The sequence below is a fragment of the Camelus bactrianus genome, chromosome 4, assembly GCF_048773025.1.
Source record: "Camelus bactrianus isolate YW-2024 breed Bactrian camel chromosome 4, ASM4877302v1, whole genome shotgun sequence".
NCBI lineage: Eukaryota > Metazoa > Chordata > Mammalia > Artiodactyla > Camelidae > Camelus > Camelus bactrianus.
This window is the reverse complement of record NC_133542.1, coordinates 65,829,224-65,841,547: the sequence shown is the minus strand read 5'-3', so window position 1 is coordinate 65,841,547 and position 12,324 is coordinate 65,829,224. Positions and strand designations below refer to the sequence as shown.

Sequence of the window (12,324 nt, the reverse complement as noted above, 5' to 3'; positions counted from 1 at the left end):
GACCCAGGTTGGGGTGCAGCGAGTCAGGTCAGTCCCTTGGCCCCACCTGCAGCCCCAGGACAGGCACCCAGGCTGAAGTGATTTCCCCTCGCCTCACCTTGGGGAAGCATTTGGGCCTCACTCACGCCCCACCCCAGCAGGAGACCAGGCCCCTTCTTGAGTGTCAGGGGGCCTGGCAGGAGGTGTCATTAGCTTCTGGGTGAACTGGCCTCGGACTCAGCACATGTTGGTTGTCAGTCCTATCGCTAGATCTTCACATCAAGGAATCCATGTTTGCCGTGGTGGCAAGATGAGCTCCATGTGGCTGAGTGAACTTACCCTTGTAAAATGAGACTTCCAGCCCTGTGGCCGATTTCTCACCCAGGTCCTGGGTTGATCAGGAAAGCCTGTCGTGGAAAGTGAAGTCCAGAGGGCTTGTTTCACGGACAAAGAGACTGAGGCCAGAGAAATCCACGACCCCCAGTTTACAGAGCCGCTCTGTGTGGGGGCTGGGGTGATGGTTGAGCCTCACCCTCCTTCCCTGCCCAACCTGAGCGCCAGGTGATGAGGGCAGACATGCTGAGCAGCGGGGCCCCTGAGCTGGGGGCAGCGGGTCAGGGAGCTGACTGTCACCACATTCACAGCTTGGGGCGGAGGGCTCCTCTCAGATGAAGCCACAGCTCTAACCTCAGAGCCACGTGTTTCTGAATCTTCCCCTTAACAACATCATCCCCGTGAAGACTGCCATTTGTGGGGCGTTACTGACCACCAGGCACAATGTGCTTCATATACACGGTCTCCTTTTGTCCTTTCTAGAACCCTAGAGGAGGGCATCTGATGCTCCAGTTTGTCTCTTTAAGTAGAGGCTCAGAGCCAGAGAACTTGCCCAGGGTGTGCATCTAGGACTGCAGGTTTCAGAGCCTTAGCACTGACCTCATTGCTGCCTGGAGTGCGGGATCTAAACGGTACAGTGGAGCAAAGGAGGACTAAAGATAGGAGTTTTGCCCCAGGTGACTAATACCCAGTTCATTCCTGCGCCCTCCCCTACCACTTACCTGCTTTGTTTCTTTCGCAACACTTAATCACCACCTGACACGTGTCCTTTTGTGTGTCTTGACCCATTGCAATGGTGGAGAAGTGACTCAGGCTCCACCTAGCAGGGGCAGTTTCCTGGGGAGGACGGGATAGGTTTCAGGGGCAGGGGGTGTATCACAGGCAGAGGAAGACTCTTCAGCCTATGGGAAGGTTTGGTTTCCTCTGACACTGCTTTTCCCCTGCTCTCCCAAGATAATGGCTTTTCCAGGGTTTCTGAGTGCTCTGATTTAGCTGAGACACTTACCCTTCCCCGTGACATGAGATGGAGAAAACAAGGTCCACTTGAATTCCTTTCAGAGAGGGATTGTGTTTGGAAGGAATACCTTGACTTAGCCCAGCTGGGGTGAAACGATGAGCTTCTCTGAGGTCTTGGGTGTGGGCATCGGTCTGTGTAGGACAGGCCGGGGGGGTGTAAGGAAGAATTAAATTGATAGGCCACGTGGAAAAGTCTGTCTGACACTCCAGGGAAATAGAAGTGGAAAAGGCGAAGGGGGTGGGTGGAGAGGAGTGTGGAGAAATGGCAGGCTTAACAACGTGACCCTGCCTTGCGAAATGCACCTGAGTTTAGCACAGTCTGCACATGTTCCAGGAGTTGGGGCTGTGAATGGTTTCATTTGGAAACCATTGCAGGAGCTGAGTTCTGGGAGGGGCCCAGGAGCAGCCCATGTGGGTGGTAGGATGGATTCAAAGAGACCTCACAAACACCTCAACAAGAGGGCCGAGGAGACGCTGGGAGGGCTCCCCTGGAACCAGACCTGGCTGGGTGCACCTGATCCCCTGAGGGGTGGGGCCCAGGTGACCTGGAGGTGGTTACACGCTCCCCCCGCGAGCCAGGGTGCTAGCACTCTGCACGTCCTATTTCTGTGCTCTACCACTTAAATGGGAAGTTCAGAAGCAACCCTACTTTCCTACTTGGGTAAGAGAGCTAACCACCAATCTTGAGAATTACACCGTTTTGAAAATTCTGAGGGACGGACACATAAGTGAAGGGCTTTTAGACCACGCTGGCTGCCACGTGCCTCATTTTTATCCAGAGAGAAAAATAAAAATGTTTTAAAAGAACGGTTGGACACCCTGCCAACCCTTTCTTCCCTGGAGACTTGGGTTCCAGATTCCAGGAAGCTTATAGACACCCATTTCCAGCATTTTGCTAAAAGACACAATATTGGCTGATTTAGGCAGCTTCCAACTATAAGTCTCCAGCAAGAGTGATGCCTGACCTCAGCATAAAGCAAGCAGATTCAATCACTGTAAAGTCCAGAAAGAAATGGGCTTCAAGAGTTGCCTCTGATGCTAATTTCTGAAATTAAAAAAATCAGACACCTGAATCTGGCAAGAGGATTAGGAAGTGTGTCTGATCTTACCTCAGGCTCTCCCTGATTTAAACGTCAGTGTTCTCCACGGGAGTTTGTGTGTTTCTCGGTTTAACATTTCTTACACCGGGAGAAAATTTGTCTTTGATTCTCAGCAAGTGGGGATGATAAAGCTTCGGATGGCCTGGACTTGATGAAAGAAAATCGAAGTCACGTGGCATTTCCGAGGAGCTCTTAATCAGGCTGCCACACAGAACATACGGATAAACCTTTAGCATCCTGAATTTGCATCAGTTTGTGCTTCACTGTTTAGCATGTTCTTATTCCAATACCCTTATCCCTTTCCCTCAAATATGTTTTGAGCTCTTGCTAAGTACCAGGCACTGTGCTATCTTCACTGGATCCTCCCAACAGCCTGTATTATAGGTATCAGTAAAAAGAACTAGCTTTTTTTTTTGGATCATTTATACGGTGCCAGGCACAATGCTAAATATTTTATGGATACCATCTCTTGCAAACAGTACCATTTTTACCCCCATTTTAAAGATGAGGGAACCAATTGAATGAGATCAATTACAGGTCCACCATCCTTTTTCTGAATCCCTAGGGCCAGATGTTGGAATTCAGAATTTTTTGAATGTGGATTATTTATCATATATTATGTAATGCCCCCAGTGCAGCAGCAGCATGTAACAAAACACATCAATATTTATGCAAAGAAACGTTTAAACAGTCTCCCTAAGTGGGTTGGAGATGATAAACAGCCTCATGTCAGTCAGAACCTGGATGCCAACTGAAGTACAAACAGGCTTTCGGTTTTCAGAGCTTGTTGGAGTTGGATGAGGGTCTGAGAGATGCCTCCGGGTTCAGGGTTACCCAGTTCCATGTGTGTCTCAAGTCCCAGCCTCATTCCAAAGCTCATGTGGTTTATCGCCATCCACACCTCTCTGGGAGTGCAGACAGCAGCAAATGTGGCCACAGCCTGCATCCAGATCTGTTTGCTCCCAAACCCAGGACTTTCCTAGCACTCAGTGTAGCCATCAAGTGGCTTTTTCCAGCAGAGGGGCCGATCTGCATGCAGCCTTCTGCAATTCATCACTTTGCAGAGGGCCCTGGCTGTAGGGGCCAGCTCACGAGGTACTCACAGGGAAGGAGCTCCAGACTGAGGTTTCCCTGTGGCCCAGTGGGCCTATCTTCTCACGGTCTCCAGAAGGCCACGGATCACGGTTGTATCTGAAAGCTGGAGGTTGAGTCATGGCTTTTCTGTTTCCAATCAGACTCCCTTTCTAAGCAAGAAAGAATCGAGTGTCATGGCTGATAATCCCATTACTTTCTCTTCTTTAACTGAATTTAATAATAAAGGTGATGTAGCCCATGGGATCCAAGCCTGGAATCATCTCACAACCCTCTCTGAAAAGAACTGGAAAATAACCTGTCCCCTGAAAGGACACATCTCAATGCCATTCTCATTTTATTTCATTCACTTACCAGATATTTATTGATGGCCTTCTCTGCTCTCTGCGGGGCACTGGGGTTCAGGATCGAATAAGAAAACAGCCCTCCTGCCCTCAGGAAGCTCGAACAAATGGGTAGAGCAGACAGAGCCAAATGCGGATGTTACCATGTGAGCCCCTCCCAAGGCAATGTGTACAGCAACATGAATACAGGAGGTGCTGGAGGAGCAACATGATGGAAGAGCTGGATAAGAGAAAGGGGGCTTTGCTGGTGGTTAGGGTCAGGGTGGGAAGTGGCTTCACAAAGGCCGTGACGTTGCCCCCCAGGTGTCCACTCTTGGGTTTTCTCTTACCTCCTGTTCCTCTCCTTCTCACCCCATCCTCTATCCTACCCCTAAATGTCCACATCTTCAGTCTTCAGCCCAGATCCCTCTTCCTTCCTTTTGTTCTATCCCCATTCTCTCCTTGGTAATTGAATCTATTCCTTTCATGTTAAATACCATCCTTGGTCCCTGGTCCAATTGCATGGCTCGCCCACATCTCTCCAATGAACTTTAGACTCGAACGTCCACCTGCCTACCCATCTCAATTTAGGTGTTCACCCACTCCTTGAAATTCACACATCCAAAAGGGAATTCATGATGATTTTCCTCCAACCCACCTGCTTAAGCAGAAAACTTGCTCCTTCCCTTTCTCAGCCCTGATGATGAAATTAACCAGCCAAACCCTGTTGATTCTCTCTCCAAAGTATACTTTGAATGAAGCTACCCTTTGAGCCAGGTCATCTCCCCTCTTTTTTGGCCTTTAGAATAGTCTGCCCTTGTCTTTTTAATCCATTCTCCACACCCCAGCACCCAGACGGGTCTCTCTGAATGAAGTTGGATCAGGTGATTCTCCAGCTTCAGATGCTTTTGTGGGTCCCCGTCCCACTTTCCATGCCTTTCTGGGCTCTGACATCCCCTGCCCACCCTCTGCCTGCGTCCCACCATCACCCCTCCCTTGTTCCACCCACTCAGGTGAGAGAGCTTCACTACTTTTTTTCTTGTCCAGGTTTTTGCTTTTTTTTTTTTCCTTCAAACACAAGCAGCTTTTTCTCCTGTCAGCCTGTTATAGATGCTGTTTCCAAAATAGTCCCATCCCTTCTCATGGCACTTTTCATCCTTTTCTATCCTATCTTCATCCCTTCGGAAGCTTTAAAGTCACCTCCCCAGTGAGGCCGTCCCCGGCCACCCAAATTAAAGTACTTTCCAACCTGTCACCCCCACCCAGTATCCCTCCCCTCTTCAACGACAATTTCATGAAGCAACCAGGAAATATTTATGTACCTACTGTGCGCCAATGGTGTGGGCGTGGTGGGGAAAAGCTGGTGGGGGGGGGCTGGGAAGTGGCTGAGCCTACAGCATGGTTTTCTCCTCTGAGGATGGGGTGTACAGTCGGTATATCCAGAGCAGCAGAGCTCTGGATGGATGGTTCCCTGAAGTCATGTGCTGAGAATTGGGGCGATCTGAATTCAGAGGCAGCTGGAGCCCTGGTAACCATTAGCTAGACCCTCACTCTCCCACACCCATGGCAGCCCTTGGCAGGAAAGTCAGGATACTTTCCCTCTGAGCCTCAAAGTGGCCTTAGCATCCTCCCCAACACAGGCAGCCCTGTCAATTCAATTGAATCGGCTAATTTGCCATTGCAGGCTTATGCAATTTAAGGTAGAACACACTTCTTAGCCCTCGTTAAATATTCATTGGCTTTCCCTTTTAGGAAGGATATGGGTAGAAGCATTTCTTAAAAACCGTATCTCACTCTGGATTTATTTAATCTATTTTTTTCCCCTCTTCTTTTTTTCCCCTCCCCTAGGAAAAAATAATGAATGTCAAAGGAAAAGTGATTCTGTCAATGCTGGCTGTCTCAACTGTAATTGTTGTGTTTTGGGAATATATCAACAGGTAATTACAAAATATGATGAAATGATGTTGATCAAAGTCTCCTCTAATCTCCTAGTATCAGCCAAGTCACCAGGTTGAATTAAAATTAGAATTAACTGACACCATTAAGAAGGGAGTGTACCCTTCCTGCATCCCCTGAGCCCGACTGCCTTTAAAATCACTACATCGTCAAGCACCTCCCAGCTTATTATCTTCCTTCCTGCCATGTTCCGAATGTCTTGATTTTTATACTTTTGTGGTTCTGGGTTGGCTAGAGCTGAAAACAGCAAGGTCATATTAAGACCAAAATGTCATATTAAATTATTTATATGACCAGATATGGAAATTACCTTAAGAAACTTCAGGCAGGAATTCCATGAGAAATCCACCCTAATTTTTGCAGTCCTAAAATATCTGCAGAGTTCAAAGGAACAACTCAAGTTGTTGACTTTTGCTGCAAAATACACTCTGAGTCGCTGGTGATTCATTTGTGCCTGGCTAAAATTTTGGGTGTTTTGCCTTTTTTTTTAATTCTGGAGAGCAAAATGAGTTAAACATTTCTGAGTTTTCAAATTCATCAGTGGATTCACCCCAAATATTTGAGCTGCTTCTGTGTTTTTGGAAACTACAGTGCCTTGGGGATTCCAGCTGGAGAGGCTTCTGACACAAGCAGCTACACAAATGCACGATGCCTGTGACTGTAAGAGGCACTGGTACAGCTCAGCCTTTCTTTCAAAAAGGCCACCGTACAACTGCGCTGGGACAGCTGTCTCGTCACCACTGATATTTTCATGATGAAGTGTTTTAGTAGCCCCCCAAGTTCAAGATGGTGGCCTGGATTAATATCAGGATGTCCCTTTCAATTTTTAAATTCTAAAGATTTGATGAGTCAGCAGGACCAAGAATTGCACCTTCAGGTACCTCAGTAGGAAGAGCCTCCAGAATAGGAGCTGTTATTCCCCAGGGTGCTGAATAGATCTAACCACTTCTGGAATGTTACTCTGTTTAATTCTGAACAACTCAAGATGAACAAGACAAGCTAGAGAGTGACCAAGGTAAAGTGGTCACAAACCAGGTCTTTCAAACAGAAGAAACAGGAGGTAAATGGTCCGAAGAAAAGATGACTTAGAGTTGGATGCAGGGGCCCTGGGGTTCCCCTGGGTACCTGAGGCTGAGGAAATATCCTCGTTGGAGTCTGGAGCTAAGGTGCCGGGGCCGGGGCCTGGGCCACCACTTACCTCCTCTGTGACTTTGGGCAAGTTACTCAGCCACTCTTCCTCAGTTTCCTGATATATTTTTTTTAATCGTTTAAAAAAAATTTAAATGGAGGTACTGGGGATTGAACCCAGGACCTCTTTTGTGAATGCTAAGCATGCGCTCTACCACTGAGCTATTTCCCTCCTCCATCTTTAAAAATGGGGATAATAGTACTACCTGCTTCATAGTTGTTTAACATGTTGAATTAAATAAGTTATTGTGTATAAAGCACTTAGGGCAACGCACTCAGTAAATGCTAGCCATTGTCACCACCATCATCACCATCACCACCACCACCATCATCATCCCCACCCTCCTCATCATCTGCCCAGAGGGCGGACTAGGACAGGGGATTTTGGCAAATAGAAGGAGGAGCTCTAGCAGTTGGAAGAACCCAACAGAAGAACAAGCATCCTTTGGGGTCCCTGCCCTCAGTTGAGATGCTTGTGTAGGTAACCTTTAAGTTCTGAACGCTTGATTAGATCACCTTGGTGTTTTGAACTGCAGCCAGAGTCATACTTCCATATTTTGGGTACTTCACAAAATTAAAATATGGGAGCCAAAGGCCCAAATGTGTGTATTGGCACTGGCCTCACCTAAAGAGGGTTATTTTGCAGTGCTGGGCACACTCTCTCTATGCGGTAACTGGAGCAGGTTCTGGCTGTTCTTCAGGGCCCTAGTCTGGCAGCCAGGCTGCAGCCACATCATTCTTCAATGTGAGGAATCTGCTTGAATGTCTGCGAGAGGTTTAAAAGGCAGCAGATTCTTTGCCACCATGTGAACTGGCCACGGGATGGTCTGAGGTAAGCTGAGGGCATTAACCTTAGACAGGTGGGCTGCACTGTAGCTAAAAAAGGATCATAAGGTAACTAAATCAAACACATCAACTGATTAGTTAATACCACTCCTGTCAGGAGAGCATCCTGCAAGAAAGTCATCCAGGGCAGCATTTGATTTGAAGCTGGATGAAAAAAGAACTTAGAATTTTAGAGATGGAAGAAACTTTAAAAGTAATGATGGTGATGGTGATGATGATGATACCAGCTACTAGTTACTGAGTGTGTGCACGTGTCAGGAACCGCACTCTGCTGTCCCTCCAGTTCTTACAGTAGTGCTGCAAGTTAAGAATTAGTCCATGTTTCTAGATGAGGAACACTGAGTCTCCACAATGTTAAATGTTAATGTTTAAGGTCATAGTTTCAGGAAAATTTAGGTCCAGGGCTGTCTGACTGCAGCTCATTCTCTTACTTGCACTACTCTTCCTTTGAGGATTCCCATTTTTCAAGTGACAAAATAGAGACCTAATAGTTGAACTGACTTAACAGTGAATTTATGTCCAGGTTTGTTTTTTTTTTTTCCTCTTAATGGAGGAACTGGGAATTGAACCCAGGACCTCATGCACTCCAAGCATGCACTCTACCACTGAGCTATGTAACCCCCATTTGCTACATCCAAGTTCTAACTAGAACTCAGGTCTTCTGGTTTGTTGCCCAGGGCTCCCTCTTGAGCTTGTTGTTCATGCCGAGAGCTGTGAGCAATAGTCGGAGCCAAGAATTCCTGCCCTCTAGGGGTTATGCTCTAGATGGAGCAAGCAGATGTATGCAAAAATAACCAAGGATGCAAACTGGAGGAAGGATATTGGAGGGAGAAAAACGGAACCATGAGAGTTCAAGGAGGAAATGATTATGTTTGGTTTAGAGGGGGATCTATGTTTTTGCATTCATTTACAAATATTTATTGAGCACCTACTATGTGCCAGGCACTGTGCTAGGATCGTACTAAGGAAGGCACAGAAGAGGTGGTATTTGAGCTGTGCATGAAGGGTGAGAATGTGTTAAATGCCATACACTGCAGGGTGGATATTGCTGTGACCTGAGATGTTGAAGGGGTCTGGAATTTGAGGGCGATGAGGGGCAAGAAGGATGAATAATTAAAAAGATGGGATGTGGTGGCGAATCTGAATCTACAAACTGATGCCCTGAGTGCCAGCTGGGGGTCTGAGTGCTGTGTTGCAGCTGACCCTCCCCCTTCTCTCTCCCTTTTCCCTTGCTCCTCTTGTAGGATCTGGAGTCAGATTCCCCAGGTTCAAGTACTGTTTCTTCTCGTCCTTCGGCAAAATCACTTAATGCCTCTGTGCCTCTGAGGAAGAACAGAACCTCCTTCACTGATTGTTGTGAGAATTTAAGGAGCTAATACATGTCAGTTGCTTAGAACAGTCCCTGGCCAAGTATTAGCTATTATGAATATTGTCAGATCAATAAACAGATTTAGAAACAAGGGACTTCAGTGCGTATTGAGCTCAGAGGGGAAACCATAGGTGGTTAGAGGGCATGCATTTCATTCCTACCAGGAGATGTGGACTCCCAGCAGCGGCAGAGGCAGAGGCAGAGGGAGGAGTTAAGTGGCTTTGACAGGGTCTGAAACAAATGTTAGTCATTTATCTTTTTCAGAGATGAGGGCAGCTGGGGCCAGACAGGCGCTGAGCCAGGGCAGGTGCCTTTGCCCACGTCCAGGACTCTTTCTACCCGGCTCTGTCCCTTTTATTTACAGGGAGGGGAGTGAGCAATTAAGGCTTAGCTGTTGGGCACAGAACAATGGAGTAATCCAGTATAGCAAGTCCTGTCCCTTTACCCCACCCCCAAATGTCTCTCATGTCAGTGCACTCCTCTTCCTCCATGTCCTCAGCTGCCTTGGTCTGTGCCCGGACCACTGCCATCACCCTCTGACTGGCCACCGACATCTACTCTTACATCCGCTCCAGATAGGACCCTATCCCTCTCCTGCTTAAAACTCTTCAAGGGCAAAATCCCCAGCAGTCCCAGTAGGGGCCCTCTGGCTACTTCTGTGTTTGTTTCCTTGCACATTTAAATGCTTCCTTCCTTTCGCAGGGCCTTTGTTTATTTTTCTCTCAGTAAGGAATACTATTCCCACTTCCTCTTCACCTGGATTCCTATTTATGCTTCAGAACTCAGCTAAAACATTACCACTTCCTCTGGGAAGCCTTCCAGGTCTTCATGTTAAGTGCTCCTAGTTACTTATGTTTTTTTGTTAGATAGTTAGTTAGTTAGTTAGTTAGTTTTTTTAATAGCTTTTCTTGGAGTTTGAAGTCCTATGGCTGTGTGATTATCTGAATAGGGTCCACCCTGCCCATTAGATCGTCTACACTACCAGGACACATAGGGACTGTGTCTGTCTCTGTAACACATGCTCAGCAAATATTTGTTGAATGAATGGAGGTGATCCACTAGTGGAGTCATATATTCACTGGTCCACATTTGTAGGTGCCTTAAGATGGTCTCATTGCCTTCATTAGCTTAACAAATGCCCTTTGAGGCTGTTTTTTAGAAGGCTCTGAGCTGGTGGGGTGCTGGCTCTGCAGTCGGTTTTCTGGGGGAAGGTAAATCCTGGGTGAAGGATGGCTGGGCCATGGTGTTCCTGAGCAGGTGGCAGGAGAGGACCCAGGTGGAGCCTCTCTCCCTCAGCGAAGCCACCCTAGACAATGCAGAGCTGCCATCTTTTTTTTTTAAACTAAGATTTGAGATTCTCCAGAGACCTCTTTCCCACCCCTTGTTCTGAGTAATCCTGAAGTGACTGCAGTCCCTTGATATCATTGGTTCCATCTCAAAGGAAGGAAGAAACCTAGAAGTGGCCAAAACCCAAGCTCTCAACTCAGCCTAGGGCTTCAATGATAATAATTGCAAAATAGCTTTTCTCCGAATTAAAAGTAACATGATATGTTTTTATTTCTCATTTGCTTTTAGCCCAGAAGGCTCTTTATTGTGGATATACCACTCAAAGTAAGTGCTTTGAATTCTAGATATCAATAGGAGGTCTCCCTTGTCCATTCTGCTACCCCCTACCGTCCATTCTAAATATGGCAGGTGGTGATGGCGCTCTGGTCACAGGTGGAGGGCAGGGATGGGGCCCCAGGGGTCTGCACTGTACTCCTCCAGCCCCCTAGATTTGCCTTTACAGACTCATGGGCATGAATCGTGTTTTGCTCTTGCTTCTCATCAAGCATCTGCCTCTTTAAGTGGTGTCACTGGAGAACATTCCTGCCTTGCTCATAAAAAGAATCAGAGTAGACATTGTCCATTAGGCTGCCCAATACATGTTACATAAAGACGTTTGCAAAGGATCAAGAAAAACGTTTGGGTCTCCTGATGAACTAGTATATATATTATTATTGTTGTTGTCAGTGAGGAATCTGTAAGCCTTCAGTTTTCTCTCTGGTTTCAACCTGGCTTGGTTGTCAGGACGCTCAGAACAGAGTGTTGTACTTAACGGCTTGTACTTTCCTCAGCCTTCACTTCTGATACCATTTACCCCCTGCTGTTTTGTGCTTACATACCACAGGATCTCGGCAATTTGCCCAAATCCACTCAGCTAACATCTTAGCTATAAAATACAAATAAAGGTAAAACTTTGATTCTTACAGAGTGGCTGAGATGATCAAGGTCATGTGAAAACACCTACCTGAATGGCTAAAATGTTTCTCTGTTTCCTTTTGTTTTGTTTTTACTATTGTATTGTTCCACCGTTTATTCTACGCACAACTTCTTTATCATAAACCATCTCAAGCATTTCCTGAAAGTAGAGAAAATTGAGACTCAGAGAGGGAAAATGTCCCATTGCAGTCATACAACTAGTAAGAGGCAGATTCAGGACTCAGATTTAGGTATTAATGCCCCAACCCTGCCATTCTTTTTCTCTCCTTCTCTCCCCGCTAGGGCTCCGTGGACAAGCTGAGTGTGGGAAGCCACCAAAGGGAGGGGAGATCCAGGGGGTGTCAGGTCTATCTTCTTACTTGGCTAGAGCAGCTGTACTTTTCATTTTACAAATTAGCAATTAAAACAATTTTTTCTTAATAATCTGCCATAAAAAGAGTTTCAAATCCTCCCTCCCCACCCCCCCGCCCAAGTTTGGGACTGCCTCATTTTCTAAAAATGTTTGTCATCTTTCTCATTTCTTAGAAACCCAGAAGTTGGTGACAGCAGCAGTCAGAAGGGCTGGTGGTTTCCGATCTGGTTTAGCCATGGGTAAGGCGGTGGGATGACCATCTGTGTCTCCACCTAGCACTACAGAGTCCAAATCAAATGGTTTCTTGGCTGTAACCTTCTCAGTCACTTGTCTTTCTGGCTTATGGAATCACACAGGGAATTCATGTTGTGGTTGGGAGCTGGACATTAAGTTTGGTTTTCATGTTTTTGTTTTTTTCCCTTTTAACTCAGCTGGGGAGGCGGGGTGTGGCGGGGTGGTGAGTGAGGCCCAGGCTGAAGCTGAAATGCTCCTCTGAGGACTGTTTTA

General features: G+C 46.7%; 1 protein-coding gene across 5 annotated transcripts in view; it reads left to right on the top strand.

Annotated features, from left to right (window-relative positions):
• Window positions 1-12,324, top strand: part of GGTA1 (glycoprotein alpha-galactosyltransferase 1 (inactive)) — a 60,090-nt gene that overhangs the window by 34,439 nt on the left and 13,327 nt on the right. For 2 of the 5 annotated variants that reach the window (XM_074362152.1, XM_010950326.3), the window contains exons 3-5: window positions 5,693-5,781; window positions 10,779-10,814; window positions 11,991-12,056. In XM_074362152.1, the coding sequence (XP_074218253.1) occupies window positions 5,702-5,781; window positions 10,779-10,814; window positions 11,991-12,056 (182 nt within the window). In that variant the 5' untranslated portion in view covers window positions 5,693-5,701. The remainder of the gene's footprint in view (window positions 1-5,692; window positions 5,782-10,778; window positions 10,815-11,990; window positions 12,057-12,324) is intronic. The other 3 variants (XM_074362151.1, XM_074362150.1, XM_074362149.1) reach the window with 2 other exon arrangements.